The sequence below is a fragment of the Pseudorca crassidens genome, chromosome 19 (assembly GCF_039906515.1).
Source record: "Pseudorca crassidens isolate mPseCra1 chromosome 19, mPseCra1.hap1, whole genome shotgun sequence".
In the NCBI taxonomy this organism is placed as follows: domain Eukaryota; kingdom Metazoa; phylum Chordata; class Mammalia; order Artiodactyla; family Delphinidae; genus Pseudorca; species Pseudorca crassidens.
Window position 1 is genome coordinate 27,918,465 of NC_090314.1, and position 15,267 is coordinate 27,933,731.

Sequence of the window (15,267 nt, forward strand, 5' to 3'; positions counted from 1 at the left end):
TATAAAACTACAGTAATCAAAACAGTTTGGTACATGTCCTGTGGTGCAGACAAAAAATACATTTTGGTACTGGCACAAAAAATGACACATACCTCAGTGGAACAGGACAGAAAGTCCAGAGATAAAGTCATGCACTCATGGTCACCTAATCTATGACAAAGGAGGCAAGAATATACAATGGAGAAAAGACAGTCTCTTGAATAAGTGGTGCTGGTAAAACTAGATGGCTACACGTAAAAGAATGAAATTTGAACATCCTCTAACACCATACACGAAAATAAACTCAAAATGGATTAAAGACCTAAATGTAAGATGGCGTTCTATAAAGCTCTTAGGGAAAAAAACAGGCAGAACCTTCTTTGACATAAATGGCAGCAATTTCTTTTGGGATCCAACTTTAAGAGTAATGAAAATTTTTAAAATAAACAAAGTGGATCTAATTAAACTTAAAAGCTTTTGCACAGGAAAGGAAACCATAAACAAAACAAAAAGACAACCCACAGAATGGGAGAAGATATTTACAAACATAGAGACCAACAAGAGATTAATCTTCAAAATATACAAGCAGCTCATGCATCTCAATATAAAAAAAACAAACAACCCAATCCAAAAATGGGCAGAAGATCTAAATAAACGTTTCTCCAAAGAAGACATTCAGATAGCCAAGAAGCACATGAAAGGATGCTCAACGTCACTAATTCTTAGAGAAATGCAAATTAAAACTAAAATGAGGTATCACCTCACACTGGGCAGAACGGTCATTATGAAAAAATCTATAAATAATAAATGCTGGAGAGGGTGTGAAGAAAAGGGAACTCTCCTATACTTTTTTTTTTTTTTTTTTTGCGGTACGCGGGCCTCTCACTGTTGTGGCCTCTCCCGTTGCGGAGCACAGGCTCCGGACGTGCAGGCTCAGCGGCCACGGCTCACGGGCCCAGCCACTCCGTGGCACGTGGGATCTTCCCGGACCGGGGCATGAACCCGCGTCCCCTGCATCGGCAGGCGGACTCTCAACCACTGCGCCACCAGGGAAGCCCCCTCCTATACTTTTGATGGGAATGTAAATTGGTACACTCACAATGGAGAACAGCATGGAAGTTCCGTAGGAAACTAAGAACAGAGCTACCATATTCTTCAGCATTTCCACTCCTGGCCATCAATCCAGAGAAAACCATAATTTGAAAATATACATGCACCCTAATGTTCATTGCAGCACTATTTACAATAGCCAAGATATGGAAGCAACTTAAATGTCCATTGACAGATAACTGGATAAAGAAGATATTGTATAAATATATACAATGGAATATTGCTCAGCCATAAAAAGGAACAAAATAATGCCATACGCAGCAACATGGATGGAACTAGAGATTAGTATATTAAGTGAAGTCAGACAGAGAAAGACAAATATCATATCACTTATATGTGGAATCTAAAAAATAAATGGTACAAATGAACTTATTTACAAAACAGAACCCAACTAACAGACTTCAAATACAAACTTTTGGTTACCAATGTGGAAATGTGTGGGGAGAAATAAATTAGGAGTTTGGGATTAACATATACACACTACTATATTATAAAATAGATAACCAACAAGGACCTACTGTGAAGCACAGTGAACTCTACTCAGTAATCTCTAATAACCTATATAGGAAAAGAATCTGAGAAAGAATGGGTATATGTATATGTATAACTTAATCACTTTGCTGTACATCTGAAATTAACCCAACATTTTAAATCAACTATGCCCCAATACAAAATAAAAATCAGTTTGGGAAAAAACAGTGCCAATATGACTGATTTGACAGTTAATGATTTCACAGCTTCCATATTCCACAATTATGGTTAAATATTTATTTAATTCAGTAACTCCCATTTAACTTCTTTATGTTTGCTTTTAAAATTTTTAATAACATTTATTGTTTTCTTTCTAATTTTACAAACAATACATTTTCATTGAAGACAACAAGTGTACATAGAAGCAAAAGGCAAAAACAAATTATCACCTATAATCCCCATGCCCCCCAGAGAAAAACATCATTAGCATTTTGATGCATATCCTCCCAGTGTCTACATACTTTTTTTTTTTTTGAATTGAGGTATAATAGACTTACATTATGTTAGTTTCAGATGTACAACATATTGATTTGATGTTTCAATACATTAAAAAAATATCACCTTGATATGTCTAGTTACCATCAGTCACCATACAAAGGTATTAAAATATAATTGAATATATTTCCCATGCTATACATTTCATTCTATGATTCATTTATTTTGTAATGGAATTTTGTACCTTAAATCTCCCTCACCTATTTCACTCATCCCTCCACCAGTTTGTTCTCTGGTAACCAGCAATTTGTTCTCTGTATCTATATGTCTGCTGTTTTTTCTAGTTTTTATTTATTTATTTATTTTGGTTTGTTTGTTCATTTCTTTTGTTTTTAGATTCCACATATAAGTGAGATCATATGGTATATGTCTTTCTCTGTTTGACTTACTTAGCATAAAACCCTCTAGGTGCACCAATGTTTTTGCAAATGGCAAGGTTTCATTCTTTTTTATGGTTTTCCATTGTACATATATACTTTATCTTCTTTATCTGTATATCTATAGATGAAGGCTTAGGTTGCTTCAATATCATGATTATTGTAAATAATGCTGCAATAAACAAAAAGGTGCATATATCTTTTCAAATTAGTATTTTTTGTTTTCTTTGGAAAAATACCCAGAAGTGGAATTGTGGTTTTAATTTGTTTTTCCCTGATGATTAGTGATGTTGAGTATCTTTTCATGTGTCTGTTGGCCACCTGTATGTCTTCTTGGGAAAAATATCTATTCAGGTCCTCTGACCATTTTTTTTTTAAATTAGATTGTTGGTTTTTTTGATGTTGAGTTCTATAAGTGCTTTGTATACTGTGAATATTAACCCTTATCAGATATATCATAAGCAAATATCTTCTCCCATTCAGTAGGTGGCCTTTTCATTTTGTTAATAGTTTTCTTCTCTATGCAAAATATTTTTAGTTTCACATAGTCCCATTTATTTTTGTTTTTGTTTCTCTTGCCTAAGGAGATATATCCAAAGTATATATATATTGCTAAGGCTAATGTCAAAGAGTATATTGCCTACAAACTCTTCTAGGAGTTTTATGCTTTCTGATCTTACACTTAGGTCTTTATCCATTTTGAGTTTATTTTGTATTTGGTGAGAGATAGTAGTTTACTTTGATTCTTCTGTATGGAGCTGTCCAGTTTTCCCAATGTCATTTATTGAAGAGGCTGTCTTTACTCCATCGTGTATTCTTATCTCCTTTGCCATAGATTAATTGACCCTAGGTGCATGGGTTTATTTCTGGGCTATCTATTCTGTCCCACTGATTAATGTGTCTGTTTTTGTGCCAGTACCATAATGTTCTAAATACCATAGCTTTGTGGAATGGGTGGAAATCAGGGAGTGTGAAACCTCCTGCTTTGTTCTTCTTTCTCAAGATGGTTTTGGCTATTTGAGGTCATTTGTGTTTCCATACAAATTTTAGAATAAATTATTTGTTCTGGTTCTGTGAAAAAAATGCCATTAGTATTTTGATAAAGATTGCATTGAATCTGTAGATACCTTAGGTAAAATAGTTCTTATGACAATATTAATTCTTCCAGTCCTTGAATATATTTTTCCATTTGTTTGTGTCATCTTCAATTAATGTCTTACAGTGTTCCGAGTACAGGTCTTTTATCTTCTTGGTTAGATTTATTCTTAGGCATTTTTTTTTCATGCAATTGTAAATGGGGTTGTTTTCTTAATTTCCCTTTCTGATACTTTGTTGTTAGTGTATAGAAATGTGACAAATTTTAGTATATTGATCTTATATCTTAGATCTTTACTGAATTCATTTAGTAGTTTTCATATTCTTTGTTGGTGTCTTTAGGATTGCCTCTGTATACTATCATGTCATCTGCAAAGAGTGACGATTTTACTTCTTCCTTTCCAATTTGGATTCCTTATTTATTTTTCTTGTCTTATTGTTGTGGCTAGAACTTCCAATACTGCGGTGAGAGAGGGCATCCTTGTCTATTTCCTAATCTTACAGGAAATGCTTTCAGGTTTACACCATTCACTGTGATGTTAGCTGTGGTCTTGTCATATATGGCCCTTATTATGTTGAAGTATATTCCATCTATATTCACTTTGTTGAGAGTTTTTGTCATAAATTGTTGTTGAATTTTGTCAAAAGCTTTTCTTGCATTGATTAAGATGATGATATGACTTTTTATTCTTCATTTTGTTAGTGTAGTGTATCATGTTGATTGATTTACAGATATTGAAAGCATTCTTGCATCCCTGGGATAGAGCCCACTTGATCATGGTGTATGATCCTTTCAATATACTGTTGAATTGGTTTGCTAATATTTTTTTGACAAATTTTCCATCAATTTTTAGCAGTGATATTTGATTCTAATTTTCTTTTTTGTGGTGTCTTTGTCTGCTTTTTGTATCAGGGTGATATTGGCCTCATAGAGTGATTTCAAAGGCCTTCCTTTCTCTTCAGTTATTTTCTAATAGTTTGGAAAAGATAGTTGTTAACTCTTCTTTAAATATTTGAGAGAATTCACCTGTGAAGCCATCTGGTCCTAGACTTTTTTGTTGAAAGTTGTTTGATTACTGATTCAATTTTATTACTGGTATTTGGTCTGTTCATATTTTCTATTTCTTCCTAATTTGTCTGGGAGATTGTACATTTCTAGGAATTTATCCATTTTTTCCTAGGTTGTCTATTTTATTGGCATATAATTGTTCATAATATTTTCTTATGAGTCTTTGTATCTCTGTGGTGTCAGTTGTAACTTCTCCCCTTTCCCTTCTGATTTTATTGATTTGGCTCCTCTCTCTTGCTTTCTTGATGAGTCTTGCTAACATTTATCAGTTTTGCTTATCTTTTCAAAGAACCAGTTCTTAATTTCATTGATCTTTTTTATTGTTTGTTTGTTTGTTTGTTTGTTTCTTATAAATTTATTTCTGCTCTGATCTTTATTATTTCTTTCCTTCTACTAACTTTGGGGTTTTTGTTTTTATTGTAGTTCCTTTAGTGTACAGGTGGATTGTTTATTTAAATTTTTTCTTGAGGTAGGCCTGTATCACTACAAACTTCCCTCTTAGACCTGCTTTTGTTTCATCTCATAGATTTTGGACTATGTGCTTGCATTTTCATGTGTCTTCAGGTATTTTTTAAATTTCCTCTGATTTCTTCAGTAACCCATCAGTTGTTTAGTACCACATTGTTTAAACTCCTCGTTTGTGTTTTTTTGCAGTTTTTTCCCTTTTAGTTGATCTGTAGTCTCAAACTCTTTTGGTCAGAAATTATGCTTGATGTGATTTCAAACTTTAATTTTTTGAGATTTGTTTTGTGGCCTAGCATGTGATCTATCCTGGATAATGTTCCATATGCATTTGAAGAGAATGTGTATTATGCTACTTTTAGATGAAATGTTCTGTATCTATCTTTTAATACTATTTTGTGTAATGTGTTGTTTAAGGCCAGTGTTACTGATTTTCCATCTGGATGATCTGTCCATTGATGTAAGCAGGGTGTTATAGTCCCCTACTATTATTGAGTTACTGTCAATTTCTCCATTTATGTCTGTTTATATTTGTTTTATGTATTGAGGTGCTCTTATCTATGTTAGGAACATATATATTTAAAACTGTTATATTTCCTTCATTGATTTATCTCTTGATCATTATATAATGTCCTTATTTGTTTCTTGTTACAGTCTCTGTTATAAACTCTATTCTGTCTAAGTGTCTCCATCCCTGCTTTCTTTTCATTTCCATTTGCATGGAATATCTTTTTCCATCCCTCACTTTCGGTCTGTGTGTGTCTTTAAATCTGAGGTAGGTCTCTTGTAGGCAGCATATATATGGGCCTTCTTTTTTACCCATTTACCCACTATATGTCTTCTAATTGGAACACTTAGTGCATTTACCTTTAAAGTAATTATTGTTAAGTATGCACTTATCAGCATTTTGTTAATTGTTCTGGGGGGTTTTTTTGTAGTTCTTTTTTGTTCCTTTCTTCTTTTGATCTCTTCCCTTGTGATTTGATGACTATCTTTAGTGCTATATTTGGATTCCTTTCCTTTTTGTGTGTATCTGCTATCAATTTATGGAAAAACCTGAATGAATTTTTTGGCCAACAAAATATATAGCAATACATGATTATTTTATGTTCAAGTGTATTTTAACAACCTTGCATTTTTACTCCTCCCCCTCCAAGTTTAATTTTTTTACCTCCTATTTTATATCTTTCTGGTTTGTGTATTCCTTAACTATTTATTGTGGATATAGATAATTTTACTTTTGCCTTTTAACCTTCCTTCTAGCTTTATAAGTGGTTGATCTATTACCTTTACAGTATATTTGCTTTTACCAATGAGATTTTTCCTTTTGTAATTTTCAGATTTTTAATTGTGACCTTTTCTTTTCTGCTTAGATAAGTCCCTTTAGCATTTCTTATAAATCCAGTTAGTCATGCTGAACTCTTTCAGTTTTTCTTGTTTCTAAAACTCTTTATGCCTCCTTCAAATCTGAATGATAGCCTTGCTGGGTGGAGTATTCTTGGTTATAGATTTTTTTTCCTTTCATCACTTTGAATATATTGTGCCACTCCCTTCTGGCCTGCAAAGTTTCTGCTGAAAAGTCAGCTGATAGACTTATGGGAGGTCCCTTGTATGTAATTGGTTGCTTTTATCTTGTTGCTTTTAATATTCTCTCTTTATCTTTAATTCTTGCTATTTTAATTACAATGTCTTAGTGTGGCCCTCTTTGGCTTTATTTCTTTGGGACTCTCTGTGCTTCTTGGACCTGGATGTCAGTTTCCTTTCCCAGGTTAGGGAAGTTTTCAATTATTATGTCTTCCAATAATTTATCTGACCCTTTCTTTCTCTATTCTTCTATGGGACCCCTACAATGTAAATATTAGTGTGCTTGATGTTGTCTCAGAGGTCTCAAACTATCTTCATTTTATAAAATTATTTTTTTTTCTCTTTTCTGTTCTGTTAGGGTGATTCCTACTGCACTTTTCCAGTTTGCTGATCCACTCCTCTGTATCATTTAATCAACCATGATTCCTTCTAGTGTATTTTTAAATTTAAATTACTGATTGTTCAGCTCTGTCTGGTACTTTATATTTTCTAATTCTGTTACACTTCTCACTGTGTTCATCCATTCTTCTCCTGAGTTCACTGAGCATCTTGATGATTATTACCTTGAACTCTTTATTGGGCAGATTGCTTATCTCCATTTTGTTAAAATTTTTTTCCTTAGGTTTTGTTTTGTTCCTTCTTTGGTACATATTTCTCCATCTCCTCATTTTGCCTATTCTCTGTATTTATATCCAGTGTTAGGCAATTTGGTTATATTTCCTGATTTTGGAGAAGTGGCCTCATGTAGGAGAGGTCCTATGGAGCCTACCAGCACACTCCCTTCTGGTCACCAGAGCTATATGCTCTAGGAGTGCCCCCTATGTGGGCTGCATGGGCCTTTCTGTTGTGGCAGGACCAACTACTGTGGGAATGATGGTAGGTGGGGCTGCATTCTGCCTGGTTGGCCACCAGACTCTGCTTCACGTGGTGGTTGCTGGCTCACTGGTGGGTTAGACCAGTTCCCAGTACAGCTGGTTGCATGGGTTGGGGGGGTCCCTGGGCTGGTGCTGTCCTTCTGGTGGTCTAAGCCAGGTCCTGGGGCAGCTGGCTGTGGGGTCTGGGATGGTCCAGGGTTGGTGCTGGTTCACTGGTTGGTGTGTAAGTCCCAGGCACTAATAGGATAGAAAGAAGACTCTAAAATGGTGCTTGCCAGCACAAGTGTCCTTGAGGTATAACAAGTTCCCAGGCACTGCCACCAGTGTCTGTGTCTCCAAGGTGGGTCCCAATTTCCTTCTGCCTCTCTGAGAAGCTCTCCAAAATCTGCAGATGGGTCTGATCTGGTATACTTTCAAATTACTGATTCTGCCCTGGGTCCTTTAGCATGTGAGATTTTGTGTGCACCCTTTAAGAGCAGAGTCTCTATTTCCTAAAGCCTTCCAACTCTCCCAATATGTCAGCCTTGCTGACCATCAAAGCCAGACATTTTGGGGGCTCATATTCTTGCTGCAGGACCCCTTAGCTAGGGAGCCTAATGTGGGGCTTGGTCCCCCTTCCTCCTTGGGGAGAACCTCTGCATTTATTATTGTCCTCCCGTTTATAGGTTACCTACACAGGGGTGTGGGTCTTGACTATATTATGTCTCCACCCCTCCTACCCAACTCAATGCAGTTCCTTCTTCATAGATTTAGTTGTGGAAAATCTTTCAGCTAGTCTTGAGGTTGTTCTTGTAGATAGTTGCTCTGTAAATGATTGCAATTTTGGTGTGCCCATGGCAAGAAGTAAGCTCAGGGTCTTCCTACTCCTCTGTCTTGGACACATTTCTCCCAAAGTAGGATTCTTATATCCATATGCAATGCAACAATATGTGAGTGTTGTTTGAAAGTACACTTATTTTGGATTTTGTCCTATGTGTCAGATATGAACAACTGGATAAAAAGTACTCTTCTTCAAGAAAAAACAAACATTGTTTAAAAATTATCATTGTAAATAAGCATCTTAAAAGGTAAAAGAAACCACATTTGTTGTAAAATAAATATCCAAGACATCATATGTTTTGATTCTCATCTATTATTACCCTTTGTATTCTTGTGTTCACATTGAATTTCAGCTCTACCTCATGCTAAAACGAACAAACAAACAAATCCTGTAATTCATCATCTGAGATCTATGCCAAGTCAAATATGTTCAAACAAACACAGTAACACAGTGAGGTACTGCAGCAGAGCTGCTTTGTGTGTTTGTAAATAAGGTACATTTAACAATGAGCAGGAAGAATGCTCATAGATACAAATGTGACATAAAACACATAATGACTGGGATGCATTTAACATGTTGATACCCAGCTGATCTCAGACTTCAAAATGTGGCAGCTTGCCCAAATTCTACAAAACCTCTCAATCTTTTAGAGAGGTTTTTAAACCTTTTAAGTTGGCTACACATTTCTTCAAGGAAAAACTAAATTCAGAGCCAGTGATTTGTATCCTTACTTCTAAAATAAATCTCCAATTCATTAAACACCATCTTTTAATAGTTTGCAAACATGATTTAGCTATTGTCTATCAAGTTTAGGCATTACATTACCAGTTAGTTTATCCAACTACCATCTATATTTTATATTTTCCACCTTTCACAAATGCAAAGGAAATAATCAAATGGTTCTCAGCTCTTCAAACAGCTGACAACACAAAGCATGCCAGATATAAATATTTACACCATCAAAAGTAAATGTTTCCAAAATTCCAAACTCCAAAGCATTTGAAAATTGATTTGGATCAGGTATACTTTACTAAATTGAAAATATACTTTTAAATCACATAACAACAAAAAAACACCAAAAGATAACATAACTTATGAATGATTTTTAACTCCAGCTATCTCTCATTCTCTTCTTTCCCAATAAATTTTAGAGAGAAGCTTTCCTGAATTAGTTTTTTTTATTTCTTTCACATCAAGATCTTCCTCTAAGATGGTATGATGGAAAATGAAACTTGTATATTCACTGTTTGTGTTAGCTTGCTACCTTTTCCATCCCACTCCCTATGTGCTTTTTACCTAATAATGCTTTAAATCCTTGTCATACTCTTACGAAAAAATCCAGTTCCTTAACATGGCCTCAGGATCTCGCCTCTGCCTTCTTCTTCCATCCTTATCTCCTCATCAACCCCTCATAGGTCTCTGTGCTTCAGCCTTGCTGGCCATCTTTCAGGTAATTTCTGGAATTCAGGTACCACCCTTCCTTCTGCTTTGTGTGTGTTTACTTTTTTTCATTTCTCAGTTTGCCTAGAATACAGTTATGTCCTCCATCACACTCTCCAAGAAAGAAAGAGTGATTGCATACTCAAAATTGCAATTTGCCCTTTTTATATACTGGTCAGTGAACCTATACATGCTCATGACTTGATTTGAATGATTCAACTTTTTAAAGAGAGGTATATGTAGAAGCCAAGTCAAGTTCCTTTTAGGGTTTGTAAAATAAAACTGTAATTGGAACAATAATTAAGGTAGGTTAGTTTTCTATACGATCAGAACAATAAATGTCATGAACTTATATAGGACCTTTTTACAAAGGTGCTTCCTAAGTCATATTTAAAACAGCACACAAACACTACTTAGCTAAATAGTCTCAATCACATGCAAGATCCTTTAAAACTTGCCTTGTGACCTAAGTCAAAGTCACTAACAAAATCTTGATAGGTCATTCGATTTTTCAGTGCATGTGTGAAAATTATGTGATAAGAAAAAAATACAACATATATGAAGGTGAAAAGATTACTTACAAACTTGTGGTAATTAAGGTGAACAGACTGCATAAGGGGAGTAGAAAGCAGAGCCCAAGGAGCCCAACCCCTGGAGAATCAGCCACCAGCAGTAGTGAAATTTATCCAAATTTTAACCCCAGTTTCTTGCACACAAATGATTTTCCATTCCTCTTGAGTTCACAACAGCTAAATCACTTTCAAACACAATTTTCTGTGTGTGTTTTTTCCACCTTCAACAATCTACTCAACAGTAAGGGTAGCTAAATATAGATAAACCAGAAAAAACAAAAAAAAACAAAAATGCTAGATTCCAGTGATGAGGAAACCCCATGGACATTATGCTCTTCCACAAATTAAGGAGGAGCTCATCATGGGGGAAGGAGAGGGAAGAAGGGATGTTGATGTGAGAATCGAGAAGCATAGTTCAGCATTTCTGTGCAGGAACTATGATTCTTAGCCAGCAAGCCATAGTAAAATTAATTATTTACTTTCTTATAAATCATCTAATGTGATTTTTGTTTGTTTTTCCTTCCAGGATGATAAATGTCTGAGTTTACTTTTGTTAATTTTTTTTTCACTTTGTTGAGGTTAAAAGAAGCCCCAGTAAAGAGGTTTCTGAGAGGAAGAATTTTCCCAGCATGATATGCAGGGGAGGCAATGCTGTTTTCTGACTTTCTTTCATGAGCTACCAAGGGATAGGACTTCAGGCAACATCCAGGGAATACAAAGAAGTAATCAGAAGCATGAGGGTTTGACTAGGTAGAGAGAAAAAGCACGATTTACACATAATTATATTTGCTGGCAATAGGCCTGAGGTCTGTGATGTTACTCCTGGGTAGAAAGACAAACTCATCACAGAGATCAAGGACTGGAAGGCTGGCTTTCAGAATCAGCATCTCTCCCTGTCCTCAACTTCACGATGGAAGCAACATGGCTGCTTACCTTCCTGCCCCCAGTGTTGATGCGAAGGGGCGTCAGAAAGGGGTCGAAGATCATGTGACTAGTCTCTATATTGACTGGTGACTGCCGTTTCCCCACAGAGCAAAGATTCCAAGCTGAGTTCACCAATCCCCAGAAAGAAGGAACTAGAAACAGAAAGAAATTTTAGAATCAGGCTGGGGAAACAATGTAAAAAGAGCTATGGCACAAAAGTCATAAAATCAAAGAGAGCCATCCAATGTTTCCCACACATAGAGATCCTTGGGTGTCATTATGGCAGTTTCCTGGTCTGAATCTTGGTCAATTTCTCTAACTCTTAGCTTCATGATGTCTTAAGATCAGATTTTGTTATTTTTGACCCATTGATTCTGTGGCCTCTTTGATGGGTATAGATAGCTAGCATTAATGACTTAATAAGAAGGTGGCATAGTCCAGCCACATCATCTTTTCATATTGAGGTACACTAAATATATAGCAACTCCTGAGTTGATGCTCTGCTTTTCTGTTTGGCAGGAATGATATGGGAATCAACCTTGTTCTAGATAGAAAGTTTTATAAGCTTTTCAAAGAAGTAGCATTCAACATATATAAGGTATTTATTCTGCTGAGGGAGTGAATTATTTTATGACCCCCTATCAATGCCAGACAGGAGCTTGGCAAGTTGACTTAATGTACCATCAGCTGAAGAATGTGTTCATTAATAAGCAGAAAAAGATGGCATTGAGTGCAGAGTGCAAATATCCAAAGGGAAATCATCCACTCATTTTCAGTGTCACATTAAAGAATCTATTAAAATAAATTTCTGGACAATTTCCAGTCCTATTTTCTTCTGTTTGAAAAAGTTAGCAGAGAAGTGGGGTAGCCAACCTACTAATTTTACATCAGTGAAGATCAGCGACTATATCTTCAACATTTTCCTGCCCCCTCAGTATCTTTATTGAGGCTTTAGATCCATGTGTCCTTTATATGCCTCTGAGATTGTATGATCATCATTCAATCATCCATGCACAGCATCTATCAGCAGTCCAGTGAGCTCCTATTGCATGTCCAGCACTGGGTTATGCTGAATTTTGAAGAAGGCAGATGCATGTAAGAACAATTACCACACTGGGGGTGGGGTACAGTATGAGGTTAAGTCAAGTGTATATGAAACTCTAGATGAGGGGCACCAAAGCCTGCAGCAGTGGAAGTGGAAACAGGGAGCGATTCCTACAGAAGATGAACCTAACAATAAAGTCACAACCCTCTCAAATGTACGTGTCCTCTCAGGAACTCAAATTTAATACAACCTTTAATTTACAGCAGCCATTATTCCTTCCCACGTCATGGATGGAGAAAACTGAAGCAAGAGAGGTGTATGGCAAATACCTGCCAAAGATACTATGAAAGAGAGAAGTTTGGGGCTGGATGGTATGTCTAGTCCCATCTAAATTCAAAATTCTATAACCCTTTTAATTGTTATAGGAAATTATTGGGCAGAAGTGATAAAAACAAGTTCCTTAGAGTCTTAGAAGAATATTTCAACACCAAAATAAGGTGGGCTTCATTGTGAAATATGGCAAATAACTTAATTTGGTTTAACCCCTTGGCAATAAGCCTCTGGTAGATCCACCCCCTTTAATTAAAAAGTTTGAATTGACTTTCCAGCTATAACAGATTTTCAAAATGGCAGCAATGGCCAGGGTTACAGAGAGAGAAAGAGAAGGAGGAGGAGGGGAAGGGGAAGTAGATAGAAGAATATGTACATGTGTTTCCTTGGCACTTTCATTTCCCATCATTATTTAAGCTATTTTATCTCTGCAAGTCACTTTATCTTTAGAAGGTACCATGACCTAGCAAAATTACAATATTTAAGGAAGCTCTTGCATTAAAAATGTATTTAAAAAACATAAACTTCTATCATCTATAAAATGCTCTTTTAAAATCACTGACTTAATTTTAGACTTATTCTTCAATCATTTCAAGTTTATTATAAAAATAAATCCTCCATCAGTGCATGTTCTTACCTGTGATTTTCAGTGATGCACATAAACATGGCAGATGTGAGGATGCCAGGGATACAGTCATGGCACTGCCACAAATTAGCTGTGTGCCCTTAGATAGCCATTTATTTCTTGGGCCTTGGTTGGTCTCTATGGCCTCTGTTGTAGGCTGAATAATGGCCCCCTCCAAAGATGTCCACATCCTAACCCCAGAACCTGTGAATGTGTTACCTTACATTGTAAAAGGTACTGGACAGAAATTACTAAATTAAGGATCTTGAGATGAGTAGATTATCCTGGATTATCTGGGCCCAACATAATTACAAGGGTCTTTTTTATGAGAGAGGTGTAGAAGAATCACAGAAAAAAATTAAGGATGGAAAGAGAGGTCAGAGAGGACAGAAGATGCTGGCTTTGAAGATGGAGGAAGGGAACATGAGCTAAAGAATGCAGGTGGCCTCTACAACCTGGAATAGGCAAAGCAACAGATTCTTCCCCTAGAGCCTCCAAAAGGAACACCAGCCTGCTGACACTGATCTTAACCCCATGAGACTCATTTCAGACTTCTCACCTCCAGAACTCTAAGATAATAAATTTGTGTTGTTTTAAGTCACTAAGTTGTTATTATTTGTCACAGCCACAATAGGAAACTAATACAGCCCCTTTTATCTTTAAAATCCTGTGAGACAAGAACCTCTTTGACAATCAGGCCATCTATGATGTCCTGGGGGACCTTCCCTGGAAGGCAGATTCATAATAAACATAGTAAGAGATGATACATATTGTATTTCATATACTCCCATGAAAATTATTAACAAAAATAATCAAATCCTATAAATGGATTGCCAGACTGCTATTATATGGCAACATGGGTGGGCAGATGCTTCTGTGCTTTACAAATAAACTTCACACCCCAAAAGTACCCCCATAAAAACACAAACAGCAAAAATGTTATGTGAACGTCTGATTTGCTTTTATTGGGCATGGCATTCTTTATGACAAATAGTTTCAGGGTTTTACATACCCACTTCACTATCGAGGCCTGTGTGTCTGGTTCTAACCACTTGCTTAGACAATTGAGGAATAACTGAGAAACACTCTTCCTTGCTAATCTGCGACCCTCATTAGCTCCACTCCTGAAGAGGTATCAAAGTTTATTCATCACTGGATTGCTCATTTTAAATCAGCCATAAATTAATAGTCTTTCAGAAATAGAAGCCACCTTAGTGGTCATCTAATCTAAATGAATAAACAAAATTAAGGCCATAAAGGCAGATAAAGTCCTCAACCCAAGACCACACACCCAGGGAGAGGCAGGGAAGGACAGAGTAAGTACTGGTACCCAGGTCTCAAGACTCACAGTGCTCTAAATCCCTTCAACCCCAGCAGGCTTCATACATGAGCAGGTAATTAGAGTCAGAGTTTCAGAGTTAAATTGTTGTTATGGCCATGGAAGACTTTTGCTACCATTTCTCTTTTGGTAAATCAAGAGTAACATTAATGCCTAGTCTCCAGTTAAAATAAATTTCAAGTGCAAAGGTTTAAATCAAACTGCTTTAAATATCAATCATCCCAAATAAAGTTAAGATTTTTAAAAAGCCATTCAACTATAGCTGGGTAGAAACAAGGCTTCAATTCAGGCAAGATAAGATGTGTTTGTGTCTCATCTGCAGAGCCTCAAGGAGAGCTAAAGGGGATGACTGCTCATGAAGAGCTGAACTAGGCAAGGTTCTAGTCCAGATGAAAGAAGTCAATGCTCTTAGAATCATTGTTATGTGTTGGGACAATAATTAAGGTGTCTAGTCCACGGACCTTAGGTGCCGAAAGGGACCAAGAATAGGTCTACAAATGTCATGTAATCTAGGTTCTAGGGAAATGCTATAGGAGGAAGGCTGTGGAAACAGAAGCATGGAGTTCCCATACTTATTAGAGCATGGGAGTGAGCC

The 15,267-nt window shown here is 36.3% G+C and overlaps 1 protein-coding gene across 7 annotated transcripts in view; it reads right to left on the reverse strand.

Annotated features, from left to right (window-relative positions):
• Positions 1-15,267, reverse strand: part of CA10 (carbonic anhydrase 10) — a 619,992-nt gene that overhangs the window by 365,237 nt on the left and 239,488 nt on the right. For all 7 annotated transcript variants that reach the window (XM_067717557.1, XM_067717555.1, XM_067717562.1 and 4 more), the window contains one exon: positions 11,343-11,485. In XM_067717557.1, the coding sequence (XP_067573658.1) occupies positions 11,343-11,485 (143 nt within the window). The remainder of the gene's footprint in view (positions 1-11,342; positions 11,486-15,267) is intronic.